This window comes from Lichtheimia ornata (assembly GCF_029851405.1).
Source record: "Lichtheimia ornata isolate CBS 291.66 chromosome Unknown scaffold00005, whole genome shotgun sequence".
Classification (NCBI taxonomy): domain Eukaryota; kingdom Fungi; phylum Mucoromycota; class Mucoromycetes; order Mucorales; family Lichtheimiaceae; genus Lichtheimia; species Lichtheimia ornata.
In genome coordinates, this window is record NW_026695325.1 from 352,269 (window position 1) to 369,817 (window position 17,549).

A 17,549-nucleotide genomic window follows, 5' to 3' on the forward strand; every position below is an offset into this window, starting at 1 on the left:
ACTTCGTATGAGCTGAGCGTGGTCTTTTGTGTATCCAGGGGGGGGGTTGCATTATTCAATTCATTGTTTATACTTTCATTATCCCATTATGCAATCAACCAGATTGCGTATTAGCGGTCTATGAAACTGACATAAAGAAGTACATACCAAAGACCAAATAAGATTTAAAGCCATGATGGTAACTTAATGCGCACGTTCAATTTGACGATCTTCGACTCTTTTTTTTACCAAACCCAAACCAATTTGCAATACATCATTTGCTTAAATGTCAAAGTTTGTTTTATGCTTAAGGTACAGTACTCCATCATATAATGGTAGCCTACATGACAAGAAGTAGATTTGGCTAATGTGCTGTAAAATGGTTACAATTCTGCAATGGATCATCAATGCCGCAGCTGCTTTGTTACCATAGCAACGCATTTGTATCCCTGATACCATCCAAGCCAACCGATTACCAATTGCAGAGATAGATTAGTCATCATCCGTGATAGTATGTTGTAGTTCTACACATTCACATGTATCCATGGTAATCAAGGAGATTGATGCTTTCCAAATTCTTTATGACTGAAAAAAGATATACAAAGTGGTTGGAAGGATTATGAAATTGTCCACATAAAAAAGATGCACATGATGAATCCGAAAAAGAGGGAGAAAAACGAGAAAGGAATTCTTCTATGTTGAATGTGCGTTTTCATATTTTTACTGTTGAGCACACTGAACACCAGGGCCGCCTCTAGGATCATCATCTTCATCGTCGTATGCTTGTGATCTCGAGGTTTGGTAGCCATCTGCATCAGCCATGACAACTTCATCGACATGCTTGTTATCAAAGGAAGGAAGAGGGTTGCGAGCAGGCAAGATGGCATCGAGCTTGCTGATAGTTTCGGCATCGGCCCAATTGGGATCAGGGAATTCGACGTTGAATTTGACAAACATGTGACCGTGGTCATGGTGGCGATAAGTGGGCATGCCCTCGTTGGGAATAACCTTGACCATGTCAGGCTTGATGGCTTCACCAGGAAGGACAGTGACAAGAAGTACACGATCATCAAGGTGGGGAATAGCAAATTGACCACCAGCGAGAGCAGTCAACAAGTCGATCTTTGCTTCATAGACCAAATCGTCACCCTTACGTTGGAAGCGAGGATGGGGCTTTTCGTCGATAGCAATGATGATATCACCTGGAATGATGCCTGGTGCCTGATCACCTTCACCAGAGAATGTGATACGTTGACCATCTCGCATACCCTTGTCGATGAACACTTCAAGAATCTTGCGTTCACTCATAACCTTCTTGCCCATGCAGTGCTTGCAACGATCCTTCTCATTGACGATTTCACCTTCACCACGGCAATCACCACAAGGTTGTTGGATTTGTTGAACCATAGGACCCATTTGTCTCATAATGATACGAACACCTTGACCACCACAAGTACGACAGGTTTGAACAGCACCTTCCTTGCCACCACGGCCCTCACAACGAGAACAAAGAACACTCTTTTGCAAAGCGAGCTTGGATGTCTTGCCAGCATATAAATCCTCCAAGGACACCTTGAGATGATGCATCATGTCTTTACCACGACGAGGACCTGAAGGACGGCTGGATCGACCTCCACCACCAAAGAGACCTCCACCAAAGAGTTGCGAAAATAGATCCTCAGCATCCATACCGCCCATACCACCTTGGCCGTTCAAGCCTTCCTCGCCAAACTGATCGTACATCTGTCGCTTTTCAGAATCAGAGAGAATCTCATATGCATGAGAGATTTCCTTGAACTTGTCGCCAGCTTCAGGGTTCTACATGGCCATGACGTACACACCCAATCTGTCAGCATGTCGCACATTGACGCACATGGATTACAAAGGCACACTCCTTACCTTGTCAGGATGGTACTTGAGTGCAAGCTTTCTGTAAGCTTTCTTCAACTCGCTCTCGGAAGCGTCAGGGCTAACGCCAAGAATATCATAGTACTTGGATTCTCGAACCATGGTGGTAAAGTATTATAAGGTGAAAAGGGAGGAGAGAGAAAAAAAAAAGAACCAGAGAGAATGCACTGGAACTAAACCGTTAAAATACAACTCCAGCTAAGGCACAGCTCTGCAAAAACTTTTCTCATTGGTCATCGATCTCTTAGACAAATCAGGGTTGGCCGATTGAAAGGGGCAACAACTTATTCTACTTACTTGGTACTTACTTGCATGGCCAGCTGATTGACAGGTTTCATTGTCCATGAATAAAGAAATGATGTGGTAATCATGATGCCATCATCTCCATTGACAGCATTCCTACCTATATTGCTCTCTTGTTTTTCTCACACACACTCACACACGCCTTTTTCCCTTTTCTTTTTTGCATTATGGAAACATACACAGGCTATATCTCATTTGAACTTGGCCATTTTGTCAAACCTGAATTTGACATTAACTTTGTTTTGTATCCTGAAACCAATCAATAGTAAGCACAACCTCTGCTTTCTACCTTAAGCAGCATCCTTTTAATACTCGTCATCAAGTGGACCAGGAATGAACTGCAAAGCTAGCGTGGCCGATATCCTTGATTCGGAACTACGAGAATACTTGACACAAGGTGGCATTTGCAAGGCCGTTGTGCGTGGAAGTAGTCATGTTGCAGGCGCTCACGAACCAGGATGGTCAATTGGCTCAAACAGATACTTGCGAGTGTCATGGGTTATGCATGAGCCTGAAGATTGGGAAGAGCAAGAAAGACGTTTGCTTGAAGAAGAATCTGCCTCTGAAAATGAAAATGGAGCTGAAGAAGGTACCATCATCATCGATGACGAAAATAGCGAACGCACCGAGAAGCTCAAGAACCTCCAACAAAAGCCATATCGTCCCACAACCCACGCTTCCAATGTCTTCCACAAATGCCAGCAGCACAAGGAAAAGCTCTTTTGAATCGATTAGTGATATGTACATCTCATGATGATTAAAGCATCAAAGCCCATTCTCATGCACGCGTGTTCCCACTCGAGAACATTGCCCAATGCGGTAACCAGGGTTAATCATACCAATGTGGAAGATTGTGTAACAAAGCTGCGTTATGCCATTACAAAAGGATTGACCGGTACTATTCGCATTCATCACCGATGCAAATGCAAGCACTTTAAAAAGTGATTTTCTAAAAAAGGCTCAGCTCGGTCCTTTGGTTGAAATGTAACGAATGCCCGTATGCATCATTTTGGCATAATGTTTGACTCTTTTCCTTTTACAGCTGTCAGTGCGACTACGAATTTTGTGGTGTGTGATAAAATGAATGAATCATCACTGGTGCTGTAAACATGATCAAAGGGTGATGGGTCCACACGATCGGATACAGGTTGGGTGATGATGATGATTTCAATGAGTGATGGGGGTAGTAAAAAATAGAGCAACGCGTATGCATATGTCTTTGGTGGAGAACATGGGGGAATTGCATCAATAAAGTAGGATCATGCATCACGTGTGGAAGGGCTGAGTTTATTATGACTATCCAAGCCCGACCCATAAGAAACGAAAACGGCCCAAGAAGTATGTTGGGTCGCGTAAGCGAGTAGATTTCGTGGTGAGAGATGACGTGTAGTGCGAGGATGGTATGGACACGGTTAGACGGCAGATGTGGAAAGAAAAAGTTTTTCGGGTCGAGTAAACAAAATCTAGACTCAATTGAGCGAAACATAGCCAATGAAGAAGCATATCTTGTAACAAGGGACCCCATTATTGACTATGTTACAAGGGAGCAAGAAGAGTACAATGTAGACACAGCTGCAGCAGGCTTGATATGGTAGATGGCGGGTGGAAGAATATGCATGAATCACGAGCTACGACTACAACAGCAATGATCCTCGCTCATCCATTTTTACTACAGGCGAGAATGAATGAGAGTGGTTACGTTGGTGGTGTTAGCATCTTGCTGTCCGCCCCCAAGCTCTCATTCAGTAGGTTTCTCATTTTATACAGCACTGTAAACACCTCGCCCACTTTTTATATTTTTCCACTCGTCCGGTTTTCCTTTGGTCTTTTTTCCTTTCCTTTTTTTCCCAGAAACCTGTAACATGCACATTTGAGTGTATGACACTTTATCCCCATCTTTACTGTATACTTTAACTTAGATTCCACGTGCTTTCGACACTCGCCGTTCCTTCCTTCTTTACAAGCTAATAACTAATTGGATAAGATACCACTACATCCACCCATCGACCAAAGTTTATTATCAGAAACGACACTACTACTATGGCGGCTCATCAAATATCAGCTGCATTCTCCTTCTGCTACGCTCCACCAGCGTCAAGCGATTACATTTCAACTTGTATCGATAGTAGCGACCCTGTAGCAAAACGTGAAGCTATCATGTCCGATCTTCGAGATACATGCAATAACGTCATGGCTCGCCACTGCTGTCAAATTGCTCTTACCGCAGCAGCCGATCCTACACTGGTTTCGATTAAGCCACAGACTATCCACGTCGACAAGTCCACTGACTACAACCTCACATTGACCGGTCCATTGAACGAGGTGATGAGTGCCCGAGGTGATTTACTTGCCACGTGCCCTTTTAAGGTATCTCTCTTGCCGATCGCCTTGACGATCTGTTGCTTGTGTACTCAACACTACTTCATGTAAAGGTCAACATTACGCTCAAGATTCCTGCCAAGGAGTTCCCACCCGCTCATATCTTACAGAAACACATTGACTTGATCGAAAGCGAGACCGATACGAGCATTGCCATTCTATTGCCACCAGCCCATCGTTCATCGTTGGCATCTGAATATCGAACCACCATCGTTATCACTGGTCTTCCTGATCTTGCTGAACATGCTCGTGTGCGAGTGCTTGTAGCACTGGATGAAATTGTAAGTTTGTATTCTATATTTGTTATCAACGGGAATAGTGGGGAAATGGGCTCATATGTACTTGTTTTTTCCTAGGCCAATTTGCGGTCGGATGTCCTTCGAGTGCCTTTGAAGCTGCACAACCTCATCTGTGGGCGAAAGCGTGCTGGATTACAGCCAATCATCGAGGAAACGGCGACAAACATCTATTTCCCATCTCCCTTTGGCGACTTGTCTTCCGTCGAATCAGGCTTACAGCTCGCCGTCGTCACTGATGGTAGTGCTACCCCCTTGCTGGAAGAATTGGCTCCTCCCATTTATATCACTGGTGAACCTGTCAACGTCACTAGAGTGAAAGAGATGCTCAACAAGCTTGCCATGCAAAAGGTATGTGTTCTTTGTTATGAAGGAAAAATGAAAAAGAAGGACCTTACTCATTCAACCCCCCCTTTTTCTAGGCAAAGTCCATGTATCACAAGGATGCCGTTCTTCATTCCCGAAAATTAGATTGGATGTTATTGCATCGTCGTGATGAACTTCGCAAGATCATGCGTGATAATGGTAAATGTTATCTAATGTCTCTTTTATCATCCTATTAACATCTTCCTTCATCCAACTAGGCTCCTTTATTGCATTTCCACCTATCGGCTCAGGAAGCGGCACCGTTACTGTTTATGCGGAGAACCGAGTCAATGCAGAAAGGACACTCCGGTCACTCAACTTTTTGGTAGGTAGCACACACAAGGTATACCATGTCATCCATCTCACCTTATTTTACATAGACTTGCAGCATCTATGAAGCATGCTTCTATTTCAACAATCGCGATGGCGCAATCTTTGGTGCTGATGGTGGTACACACAACTTTTTCAGCAACATCAACAATATCACGGGCCTCATTTCTCAATTGTCACAAGTCTCGGGTGCTGAAGTCATGTACAAGGATGATATTGGATGCATTGAAGTATTTGGAACAGAAAGAGACGTTCGCAATGTGTATCAACGTGTCCATGAAATGACGTTTTTGAAGGTAAATTGCTTATCGATATTCAAAAGTGACATCATTGGCTTACATGGTTACCATTGTAGGTGTTCCATCAAAACACTGTCTTCAACATTGAATTATCCAATGATCAACGTGAATTCATCAGTGGCAAAAAGAGCGGCAAAATCAACAAAATTATGAAGACAACGGGTGCCAAAATCAAGTTCAATGCATTCAGCGATTACAATTTCGTGATTGAAGTCGAGAGTACCAGTGTCATCAAAGCATTGGATGGTCTATCAATGTTGCAAGATGAGCTCCCGGCAGAGATTTCATTTTATGTACCCGAGATGTATCACAAACGAATCATTGGCGTGGGTGGCAAGAACATTCAACGCATTATGAAAAAGTATGGTGTCTATGTCAAGTTTTCGAATGCGGAAGAATTTGCAGCTTTGGGTGGATACTATGACAATGATGATAATGTGGTTGCTCGTACGCCAATGAAGAATCAAGTCAACCTTGACAACCTACGACATGCCGTTATGGAGTTGATTACCCAACGCGACAAGGATTACGTGAATCAAACGGTCAACATTCCTTTCCGTATGCATCGTGTTTTATTGAGGGATCAAGGCAGCTATTTTGCCGATGTCACCAAGAAAACATTGACGAGGATTATGTGGCCTGATCATGAATTGGCAAGCGATACGGTGACTTTGGTTGGGCCATTGACAGAAATCGAGCATGCCATTGAATTGGTGCAGGCTGTTGTACCCGAAGAATATGATGTGGTGGTTCCACGATCATCGGCATTGACAGCTGCTCTTGCATCGGATAATTTCCATGATCATGTGGTTGTACGACTTGAACGTGAATGTGGTATCCAAATCGATCTTCAAAGCACTCCACAGCCACCTCCATCAATATCATCATCCTCGCCATCGCCATCAGTACCAGCAAGTACTACAACAACGACAGCAGCACCAGCAGCAGTAAGTGGGAGCGTCACCACTGGTAGCCCAGTCAGCTTAAGCGCACCTACATCGCCATCACGTTCAACTCCGGCACCATCCACTGCAGGATCACCTACAGCGGCTGCCTCTGAGACTGATTATACGATTCCCTTGAAGATGAGCAAATGCAATATCCGCAACTTGCCAAGTGCTTTGGATATCCTCATCAGTTACCTGCGTAATCATAATGTCACTTTATACGACAATGCTACTCCAAAGACCAGCAGAACAACACCTACAAGTGCAACTCTCTCAGCTAGCAACGTTCCTCTTGTTGACAGCTTTAGCCATTTTGGAAGCAAAGTTTTGCCTTCTGTATCAGGTAATGTATATACGTAATGTTAAAATGCATCGTAGCTAACAATGCAATTTATAGACATTGGCAGTGGTAGTGGGAATCAAAAGTTACACCATAGCTTCTCAAGCTTTTCACTCTTCGATTTTGCACCTGGCACAAGTACAAGTACAGGATCGCATCATGCTTTTGACACACCATGGACAAGCAGCTTCCGTGATATGAATTCGCCTAGGACAGCCGAGAATATTAGAGCCATCTTTGATTCACCACCTCATAAGCAGGATGAAATGGGAGGTAACATGCCAAAGCAACGAATGAGCGTACCTGTCATGGGTGGTCAAAATGGTGCACCTGGTCTTGGCGTTTTCAGAGCCCCGCCTGTGAATGGAGGCACATCTTCGGCAAGTGGATCATCATCGCTTGGTGGCGGTGCCGATATTTGGCTTCCTCAACAACTATCGCAAATGTCATTGTCAGGCCATCCCCATCTATCAGCAGCTGCCAACAGTGGTGGTTTTGGTAACGTTGGCTTAGGCACATCCAATGCAGGAGCAGCCGCAAGTGGCAACAACACGTCAACCACTACTAGCGGTACGAGTGGATTTGAAAAGAATCGCAATAGAGTAAGTTGGGGGAAGATAAGGGCATTTACAAGAAAAGCAAATGCTAATGGATGATTTTGCTTTATATCAGATTTTCGGTCATGGTGGGGATTCCACTGTGGGTGGGGCAGCAAGCTTCTACCAACCATACCCGATAATCGGAGGCGGCGGCATCGCTTCTGATTTCAATCATAATCATCAACAACATCAGCATTTTAACAATATCTGTCCCACATCTTCTACATCGACTGGAAGCAACAATTCGATGCAATCATCGCTCTCTGTTTCAGAATCATCTTCTGCTTTGGATGGTGGTGATCTACGTCCTCCTTTTAGTCGACAACAACAACATCAAAATCGCGGTTGACCTGCGTTGTGATCACACTTAAAACATTCGTGTTTCCTGCGACTGGAAAATATAAAAACAAAGCAAAACCCAAAAAAATCCACAAACACACACATTCCAGGTACATTCTGTAAATAGGTAGAATTCTGTATTACCCCTCAATTCCTTCCCCCCGACAATAAACTGTAAGTTACAAAGTTACAATTTGGCTGGTGAAGGTACTAAGCTGGCAGGGATTTCAACATCAAGCCCTGTGAGAACGAGTTGTGCAAACGTTTTGCCTTGGCGATCAACCACCAATGAACTAAGACCGCCACCACCTAAGTTGTATATAGAAGTTAAGACCCTTATTGTTACTCATAGCTCCGTATCGAGATAATTCTTACCGAGGGATCTTGTGAGCACAAAATTCATGGCAAATAAGCCTGGCAAGTCATAACGTGTGACAGAGCCCTTGCAAAGATGCTTCATGTATTGAGCAACGGCTTGTCCGGTGATTGAGCGTTTGATGTATGGGTAGTAACGAGGGTCACGTGCAATGATACCTGTATTTGGACATGACCATTAGCATGGATAATCTTTCATTAAAGCTCTTTGTTGACATACCAATGTTGCACACATCGCCCTTATCACCACTACGACCATATGCCAAGTTGATGAGCTTCGTCTTGACAAGCTGCTCTTGAGGATTGACTTTGGCTTCAGGGATAAGTGGTACAGGTGTTGGGGCACTGAATTTGGCGTTTTCATCCCATTGTTCCCACTTGACGGGTTGAACTTCACCATCACCAACAACAACACCAGCTTGGACCTTGGTCTTGGGGAGCAAGCAAGGGAAATGCACAAGGTTTGGTACTGGTTTGGGACGTCCACTACCACTACCAGTGATACCAGGTACCATTACAGTGCCGGTCTAATACAATACATGAATCAGCATTTTGATTATCGTATATCATGTCTCACTTACGGCCATGATCTCACGTGCAAATAAGCCGAGAGCCTTGGTATCATCATGGTGCGCAACAACACGAAGCACCACTTCACGTGATTCAATGGGGTTGGCATGTGGACTATAGTTACGTGATTAGCATCGTTTAATCATAATCGTCCTATTTGTTTTTTCTTACCCATAAAGCACTTCACCACCAAGAGGCTCAATATTGATACCACGGAAATCAGCCATACCGGCTTCTTTGAGCATACCACGCACACGGCGGAAGAGAGCATCACCCATGGCCTTTGCCTATAAACATACATACAACATGTCAATTATCATTGCAATGGATAAAAATGAAATTGAAAACCATACCTTGGCCTTAGCTTCATGACCACCAATCACTAATTCACCGCTAAGCTTCCATCCATCCAAAAAGATACCCGAGCATTTGACCCAAGGGGTAGGTGCCAGACCACGAGCACCCTGTACCAATACACGGTTCTTTCCAACTTGGCTCAAACGCACTTGGCGCATATCCAAAATCACATCGGGTAGCAAATACAATGCAGGATCCAAGATTTCATAAAGGATTTGTTCTGAAACAGTGGCTGTAGTCACCAAACCACCTGTCTTTTCTGGTTTTGTTACGACGAACTCGCCATTGGCTTCGAACTCGACAATAGGATAACCCATGTTTGCATAGCCGCCATGAGGAGAGGAAGCAACAAGCTGCCAATCGGTAAAGTTGCCACCAGTGGATTGAGTACCGCATTCAATGATGTGGCCGGCCAAAGAGGCAGCAGCAAGGAGATCATGATAGTTGCCATTCTTTTCTGGGGACCATCCATATTCATACATCAATGGGCCAACAACCAATGCAGAGTCAACGACACGGCCCGTGACAACAATTTGAGCACCTTGAGCTAATGCATCGGCAATGCCACGTGATCCAAGGTAAGCATTGAGTGACACGACCATTTCATCAGTGGGTAAACGATCCGAGTCCAGCTTGTGATCCACAGGAGAGATGGGTGAAAAGGATGTCACATTGTCCTTGTCTTCAAGGACATCATCGCCCACAACAGCTGCAACCTTCATCTTGATGTTCATTTTTTGCAACAGCGCCTCAATAGCCTTTTTACATGCAATTGGATCCAATGCACCAGCGTTTGTCACCACCTTGGTACCATTCTTGGCAATGTCAGGAAGGATACGACGAAGCACCAATGACAAAAAGTCTGGGACGTAATCGATGCCTTGTTCCTTGCCTTGCATCAAACGACGTTGGCGACGTGCTGCAAGAATACCCATTGTGATTTCTATAGAATGAATTTGGTGAGTGATGATGATGGCCCAATAAGAATGCACCTGATGATTCTTGTTTTACCAGCAAGGTAATCCGCCACCAAATAGTGAAGGTTGGCGCCTTCGTGTTTGACGAGTTGCATGGCAGCAGCAGGGGAGTCGCCCCAATAAGCAGAGTAACATCCGATACGTACAGGTCCAGTTGGCATTTTGTTGTAGCGAAAAAAAGTGAAGAAGAGGAGGAGAAAAGGAAAGAAAAGCGAGTAAAATAGCCTGCAGGGGGGAAAACGTGTGGGGTAAAGCTTTCAAATTCATGCGTGCAATTTTCAGGTGGGCTGGGGTTGTTCTTTTTCACACTACAAGCGGAACCTTCAATCGTCATGACTAACAGCTCCCATCACTCAATTCACCTCTGCCAATGGGAAGGAAAACAACTTACCATCATGTCCATTTGAGTCATGCGTCTACTTCATTGCCTTCGGTAACCATCGCAACTCGTTGACGTTGACCTGGAAACCAAATGGGGGTCAAAGTGAAAGGCCGTCAAGCAGGATTCGTCGTACTATATACGTAGTCACCATGATAGGGAGATGGTGTTGGGTTTTAGAACATGGATTCCAGTGGTATGTAGTTAATAGAACAGGTAAAGGAATAAAAAGACGACAAAGATTATCACGTGTTATCGATATGCATCTGCATGCCTCATCATAGAGGGGGTTGACATTGTGAGTGAATGTATGTGTGTGAGCAATAGTGGGAAATTGAAAGTAGTGACGTATCATTGTTACGTTCTCTTTTGTGCTTGATCCCAAGAATGGATCCTGACGGATGATCATTTTTCTCGGCGCACAGATCGCAGCAGGGCTGAAAAAAGGGAAAATAAGGTTGGGCAAATATGGAGTGCAGTAAGACCTGATGTGCTGTGGTACATCTTTTAAGATGCACAAGCTGACTTTTTACCATACGTTTGCTCTCACCAATACATGGCTGGTGTCAGGCGTTTATTGATCCATATAAAACTAACCTTTTTTTCCCAAAGCTACCTTTCGAGGAAAGCTCTCTCATCCCTTTCTCCCTTTTCTTTTCTGTACATTCATTGTACATAGTAGCTTTTGGCTTCTCACAATGACCAACATCCGGTGGTTTTATATCAAGTCAGCTACCATCGGACAAGTTGTTTCCGTCGACTCCAATGCCAACGAAAATGATACCCTTCGATCCCAAGTTTACGTGAGACGTCCAGAGAAAACAGATAATGAATTATGGTGTTGGGAAGGGCGTTATCTTGTCAATAAATCAAGCCGACTCGTCCTTGACATTCGAAAGGGTAAGTGGTGGTGATGATGATGATCATCATCAGTCCTATGTCGTAGTAGTAGAAAGGGATGATAATTTCATGTGGATGATAGGCAAGCTACGTTTGATCGAGGACACTGACATTTGCGTGTATTCCAAGAAACCAGCAGATGAAGCATCCAATCAACTATGGGATTTTCAAAATGTGACAGATGACGGCGAAGTGGTTCGGATCTTTTCTTACTCCAACAATGACTGGGTGCTTGACATACAATTCAATGGAAGAGGCGATCGAAAACTAGTGCTTGCTCCACGACAGCCATTTGATGATGAGAGCCAACGATGGGTGTTTGTCCCCACGGCAATCGATGGGAATGATGATGCTGCGCTTTCTGGGGACATGCCATCATTCGAGGTTGCACCTATCCGCGTAGATGCATATAAAGCAAGTCATCAACTCGTCTTTTTGGAGGGTAATCCCCATTTAAGGTTTGTGTAGTGAACGTGTTGAGATTATAGATGCATCTTTATTTACAAATTTACCATTCATTAGCGACAAAAGGATCGCTATGGCAGCGGCTTACCATGTATGGAAAGCCTGGAGACAAGAAAATGCATTACAAAAGTATCATGATGACGATAATAGAGACAAGAGCAGTTCTAAGGCTGTTCAAACGCATTTGCAGGAGATGGCAAAAGTTGAGGTAGTAAGGGAGGTTGTATTTCTCCTTTCGTGAGCTAAAAGTATATACCTACTTTAGGCATCGAGGATCTTTGATGAATCTGATCAGTTGAACAATCACAAGGAGACAGCTATTTCTTTGGCAGAACGCTTGGTGATCAATCTCTATCTGCTTTCTCCACAACAATTTATATGATGATGCCTTCCCAATGATACCCTGTGATAAAAGAAAAGCTCACATGTACACTCTTCATTCTCCTTAACCATGTACAACTCTTTGGGTCGCACGATGGTGTGTTGTTGTATGGTTGCACAATCTCTTTGCTCCTATACAAGTATCACAACAACGACATCTACCATGCCAACTTCATTGAACACTTTTCATATCTGGTTAAAAAAGCCCATTTCAAAGGTATCTGACATACATTGTACATTGTGCTACCGGCTCAAGTCCTCCGGATCTCCCCGTACGCATATACATCACTTGTTGCCGTCCACCGAGAGAGTGCAAACATCACTTTGCCCAACGACATATACTTTGTGAGAATGTTCCTTCCCTTTAATCTGCTGACGTAAGCATCGTTTTACAATGCACAAGGCAGCATGACATTGTCATGTAAAGAATGTGGATCATCATTCGAAAGTAATTGCTTAAAAAAGCTTTGGACCACTCTCATCACATGTTGATCTGTCATATGCGCACATTGATACATAAAGCAATTCATCATTCATGTCCTTTCTCATATCCAATGCCCCCAACAAACATTGTCCATCACCAGAGTTGATCATAAAATTGACTCGTCGTATGTATTCTTATAAGTCTAAATTTTGGCGGTGGGATGTGTGTTTGTGTGTATACATGTTTACAGGTGTGGGTGACTAGAATGATGATGATGACCTTGTTTTGCTTATGCTGATGATGAAGATTCGAATCGTTTTGCTGCTTCTTTCATCCAAGGCTTCGGTGGTTGAGGAATCAAATCGGCCTATAAAGAAATGACAATATCAGTATTCTTCTTATCCTTCACGGCCATCTTGTTGAATGTATCTCTTTTACCTTGACAAGAAGCTTCTCTACAGTTTCAGAAGGCTGTGCTCCCACGGTAAGCCAATATTTTGCGCGATCGAAGTTCAAGTTGATCATCTTGTTGCCGGTCTCGTCAGGAATGGGGTTGTATGTGCCAATCTTTTCGATAGGCTTGCTGTTGCGAGCTGTGCGTGCATTGGCGACCACAATGTGGTAAAAGGGGAGATTGCGACGGCCAAATCGAGCAAGGCGAATACGAACGACCATTTCTGTTGACGGCTTGTGTTGTATATAAGTGAGAGAGGTGTCAACGCAGGGCAAGTCAACAACGATGCAGAGTGATTCCACCGTCACGAGTCGAGTTCCCCGCCAATCATTTCTCATTGAGGAGGCCACCATACCCAAGGGTGACCACACACAAAGAGATGCCCCACTTTACAAAGAACACATGCTCCGAGTGATATGAATAGATCCCCACAATGAATGTTCAATATGAAATAAAACAAACTTTTATATCGAATGATCTTTATGGAATTGCTCGTATATCTCAAGAGATCCTTCTTCTAATACACGATGCCTTGCTTTATCACATATAGAGCCAATTACTTGATTTACTTGTTCCATATCGATTGATTGAGCATTTACGTCCTTCCTCAAAGCGATTGTTCCAGCCTCACTATATGAGCCCATGAATGAAAGTGATTAGTAAACGAACGTGGTAGCTGTTTTTAAGACTTACCGGAAAAGGTTCTCAATATCTGCACCTGTACAATACTCCATCCTCTCGCTCAAGTCGTCAGCTTTCACATCAGCACCAACAGCTGTCCTCTGAATCAAAGCATCGATGATTGCCCGTCGATCCTCTTGGGTAGGCAGACCAAGATAAACAAGTTGATCAAGACGACCTATCGGCAAGGTAAGCTATCAAGATGGCAACAACTCTTCCTAAGTGTAAGCGCTTACCTGGTCGCAGGATGGCATCATCAATTTGATCAGGCCGGTTTGTGCATCCTATGACAATGACACCTTGCCTTCCTTCCACGCCATCCATTTCATTCAATAATGTGCTTAGGACTCGCTCATTCACACCACCGCTGCTGTCACCAGAATTCCATCCTAAGACACAGCCGATAATGAGTTTTTTTTAGGCTACTCAATCATCCTTCATCTACATACCTCGGCGTGTGCTGATAGCATCCATCTCATCAATAAACATAATACATGGGGCAATTCTTTTGGCGGTTGCAAACAGATTTCGGATCTTGAGCTCCGTTTCACCAAGGTACTTTGAAAAAATCTCTGGCCTAGACAATGATGAGCATGAGAATCCGCATGATAGCATAGCAAGGAAAAGTGACATACCCTTTGATAGAAATGACATTCAACATTGATTCCGAAGCTAGAGCTTGCACAAACGCTGTCTTTCCGCATCCTGCTCATAAATCAATCATAAGAACCATGGGTATACAATGCCAGGGTATTCCATGTACCTGATGGGCCATAAAGTAGTAGACCTGAAGGTGCCTTGATACCCAATTTGGAAAACACTTCAGGTTGCAACAAAGGTAGTAGCGTTGCTTGCCGAATCCTTCGCTTCACAGCTTCATACCTGCATTGGACGTCTTCAGTTAATATCGGATGGTCAATAAAAATGCCCTCACACTTACCCTCCAAGTGCACTCCAAGACCGTTTAGGAAGATCAGATTCAACTTGCATTTGCTGCGAAGGACGTTGTCTTGACAATGCATATTCGAAATCCCCCCATTGAACTTCCGAGGATAAACTACCCATGTTTGTATGAGAATTGCAGCCAATTTCAAAAGGATAAAACGAGCTCTTACCGTGCTGTTTCGTTCAAAGTGAGCCGTGATAAACTTTCCTCAATGCCTGATCTTCGTAACGACTTGAGAAGTGCTCGACGACAAAGAAGCTTGAGATCACGTGCTACATATCCAGAGGTACGCTTGAACCCATCATTAGTTTCCTATACGTGATTTACGTCATCATATCCATACTCACAAGAGCAATCTCTTTTGCATAGTATCCTTGTAGGTTCTCTGTTGCATCTGAAATCTGCTCCAGGGAAATGGTAGCAAGGAGATCTTTGATGATGATGATCCTTTCTGCCCTGAAAAAGGAAAACAATCAGACCTGGATATTCATATGACAAAGGGATTAGGGACGTACATGGTAGGTATCGGTATATGGATGTGCTCTCCAAAGATGTCGTTCTTTTGCATGGGATCAGGGACCTGCTGTAGCTCGCACGCTAGGCCAATAATACAAACCTGGATCAAGACAAGTTAAGACTAGTTCCATCATAGCGGTATTCCCAATACATACTTGGATTCCATCTTTCAAACGAGCAATTTGGTTACAAAGGATAGTCATAAACTTTTCGGTTGCTGATTTATCATGTTCTAAAGACATAGCAGTTAAGATACACATGTCCAGGGATAATTGTTTGAGCATCATACCATATGGCAAGTCATCCAAATTCCTTATAACAACAATGGAGGGTGGGTATGCGATTGCTTGAGATACGGCGAGTGTCAATGGATTGTAGGTGAGAAACTCCGGGCGATCAAATTCATCCTTGAGTCGTAAGACATCATGCACTGAGAGATCGATCATTCGACATCCAAGTTCCTTGCCCACAAACCTAAAGGATCATCATTTGTTACATCCTTATCCTTTCACTCATATCCAGTAACTTACTTTACAATTGTACTTTTTCCAACCCCTGCAACGCCGTGGAGCAGTAGAGATTTCACTCGTGGCATCCCAAGTTGCCGAAAGGCAGCAGCATCATTAAACATAGAACCTATCATGTAGTAATCATAATGAATCAGCCCGTTCGTCATCCTCTTCATCTTTTGAAAACGTACGAATGGATCCCATCAAATGCATAGTCGTATCACCATGTGTTGCTGTCAAAGTAGGTTGTGCCGGTTGTGTATATTCAACATGAATTCGAGTGCGTTGTCGATCAATCTGCAGCTGCGTCGTTTGGTTGCTATCAGGCGTATACAAGTCTTTGATAGTCGCAGTGATGGATCTGCCACCGATTACCCATGTGTACTGATCGCCAATGGCCACCTTTATAGTTCACGCGTAGTTAATACCTCATTGCTTCGCCCATCGTTGTAACACACACATACACGCCGTGCGCCTAATCGTCGTTTGACCATGTGGGTGTAGTCGGGTGCACCATGTTGGCAAGGTAAATGACCAAGAGCAACAGTAACAGAATTGGTGTATGTTTGATCGACCATGGCAGGAGTGCTGAGCTTTGACGTTGCAAGAGGTGAAAAGAGCCGACGATGAAGGAGCTGACAACAAATTATCACGACGATCCAGCATAGTAACCTTTTCCCCCCTTATCGAGTTCATGGCTTGTATCTATACCATGTTAAATCAGCTGTCCATTCATTGACAACATTATAAAATAAGCACTGCATTACACTTTTAATGCATCAATAACACGCCAGCATTGAACATGTGTTTTAAAGTTGATATAGCGAAGGGTCCAATTTAATGAGCTTAGACAAAGAAAAGTGTCGAGATAGATGGCTACGACGAATAAAAGGGCGCCCACGAGCCCGAATATATAAAGCTGCGGTTTTCGTGGTATGTCGACCAGACCCAATTGGCCGATCTGACGTATCTCCACCCCATCCTCATCGTTTTTACAATGCCGTTTGATTGCAGTATGTCGTTGGTCTCTTAAAGACTTTCCTTTTGCTGTTGCCACTGATGCATTAATACCAATCCTTGTATTACGAGCGAGGCCTAATGAAAGTCTATTGCGTGTAAGATCAGTCGAAATGCATCTTTAATAGGGAGCTTTGTTGTTATGTATTACCATTGTCACTCGTCCTCGCAGGCTGGTCATCCGCTATAATAATGCTGCATTTAGTGGATTGGTTTTTTCTTCTACATGGATTTGTCACATACATTGTGTTGAATCTCTCATGCTTTCAAGCGTATCAACCATGTCATAGAGGATCTAGCATCATCCATAAATGCGTGTTAGTTACACAACCAAGATGTAAAAATACGCGTTGCCATGGAGATTGTACTTGCCCTGCTCCGGTGCAACAGCGACGCCCGCATGTCTCTCAAATCATTGGTCGTTTGTTGCATAGATGAAAGGAGTTGCTCTACACGCTGATCCAGTCGTCCAAGTGCACTTGAATCCATAGCCAATTGACGTTGTCGTGGAAG

The 17,549-nt window shown here is 43.8% G+C and overlaps 8 protein-coding genes across 8 annotated transcripts; 3 read left to right on the top strand and 5 right to left on the bottom strand.

Annotated features, from left to right (window-relative positions):
* Window positions 1–699: 699 nt before the first annotated feature.
* O0I10_001904 (chaperone DnaJ) lies at window positions 700–1,989 on the bottom strand (the record flags this gene model as incomplete). The annotated part of the gene is made up of 2 exons (XM_058481993.1): window positions 700–1,797; window positions 1,879–1,989. 2 exons carry the CDS (start codon window positions 1,987–1,989, stop codon window positions 700–702), a joined length of 1,209 nt encoding a protein of 402 aa, XP_058347124.1.
* A 368-nt stretch (window positions 1,990–2,357) lies between these two features.
* On the top strand, window positions 2,358–2,916 carry O0I10_001905 (uncharacterized protein; the record flags this gene model as incomplete). The annotated part of the gene is made up of 2 exons (XM_058481994.1): window positions 2,358–2,455; window positions 2,514–2,916. 2 exons carry the CDS (start codon window positions 2,358–2,360, stop codon window positions 2,914–2,916), a joined length of 501 nt encoding a protein of 166 aa, XP_058347125.1.
* Window positions 2,917–4,230: 1,314 nt separating this feature from the next.
* O0I10_001906 (uncharacterized protein) lies at window positions 4,231–8,095 on the top strand (the record flags this gene model as incomplete). The annotated part of the gene is made up of 9 exons (XM_058481995.1): window positions 4,231–4,557; window positions 4,623–4,850; window positions 4,926–5,216; window positions 5,288–5,390; window positions 5,450–5,556; window positions 5,612–5,857; window positions 5,917–7,150; window positions 7,205–7,749; window positions 7,820–8,095. 9 exons carry the CDS (start codon window positions 4,231–4,233, stop codon window positions 8,093–8,095), a joined length of 3,357 nt encoding a protein of 1,118 aa, XP_058347126.1.
* A 177-nt stretch (window positions 8,096–8,272) lies between these two features.
* O0I10_001907 (uncharacterized protein) lies at window positions 8,273–10,525 on the bottom strand (the record flags this gene model as incomplete). Its single annotated transcript, XM_058481996.1, has 7 exons — window positions 8,273–8,394; window positions 8,461–8,619; window positions 8,681–8,987; window positions 9,042–9,144; window positions 9,202–9,317; window positions 9,384–10,330; window positions 10,399–10,525. The coding sequence occupies 7 exons, from the start codon at window positions 10,523–10,525 to the stop codon at window positions 8,273–8,275; spliced, it is 1,881 nt and encodes a 626-aa protein (XP_058347127.1).
* A 916-nt stretch (window positions 10,526–11,441) lies between these two features.
* On the top strand, window positions 11,442–12,490 carry O0I10_001908 (uncharacterized protein; the record flags this gene model as incomplete). The annotated part of the gene is made up of 4 exons (XM_058481997.1): window positions 11,442–11,643; window positions 11,726–12,101; window positions 12,166–12,316; window positions 12,374–12,490. 4 exons carry the CDS (start codon window positions 11,442–11,444, stop codon window positions 12,488–12,490), a joined length of 846 nt encoding a protein of 281 aa, XP_058347128.1.
* A 712-nt stretch (window positions 12,491–13,202) lies between these two features.
* O0I10_001909 (ribosomal protein S16) lies at window positions 13,203–13,588 on the bottom strand (the record flags this gene model as incomplete). The annotated part of the gene is made up of 2 exons (XM_058481998.1): window positions 13,203–13,280; window positions 13,352–13,588. 2 exons carry the CDS (start codon window positions 13,586–13,588, stop codon window positions 13,203–13,205), a joined length of 315 nt encoding a protein of 104 aa, XP_058347129.1.
* Window positions 13,589–13,831: 243 nt separating this feature from the next.
* Window positions 13,832–16,597, bottom strand: O0I10_001910 (uncharacterized protein; the record flags this gene model as incomplete). The annotated part of the gene is made up of 15 exons (XM_058481999.1): window positions 13,832–13,997; window positions 14,061–14,226; window positions 14,285–14,437; window positions 14,498–14,625; window positions 14,684–14,753; window positions 14,812–14,930; window positions 14,989–15,105; window positions 15,164–15,285; window positions 15,342–15,450; window positions 15,510–15,610; window positions 15,666–15,742; window positions 15,800–15,984; window positions 16,041–16,146; window positions 16,211–16,421; window positions 16,484–16,597. The coding sequence occupies 15 exons, from the start codon at window positions 16,595–16,597 to the stop codon at window positions 13,832–13,834; spliced, it is 1,944 nt and encodes a 647-aa protein (XP_058347130.1).
* A 579-nt stretch (window positions 16,598–17,176) lies between these two features.
* On the bottom strand, window positions 17,177–17,525 carry O0I10_001911 (uncharacterized protein; the record flags this gene model as incomplete). Its single annotated transcript, XM_058482000.1, has 3 exons — window positions 17,177–17,220; window positions 17,280–17,331; window positions 17,409–17,525. 3 exons carry the CDS (start codon window positions 17,523–17,525, stop codon window positions 17,177–17,179), a joined length of 213 nt encoding a protein of 70 aa, XP_058347131.1.
* Window positions 17,526–17,549: the final 24 nt, after the last annotated feature.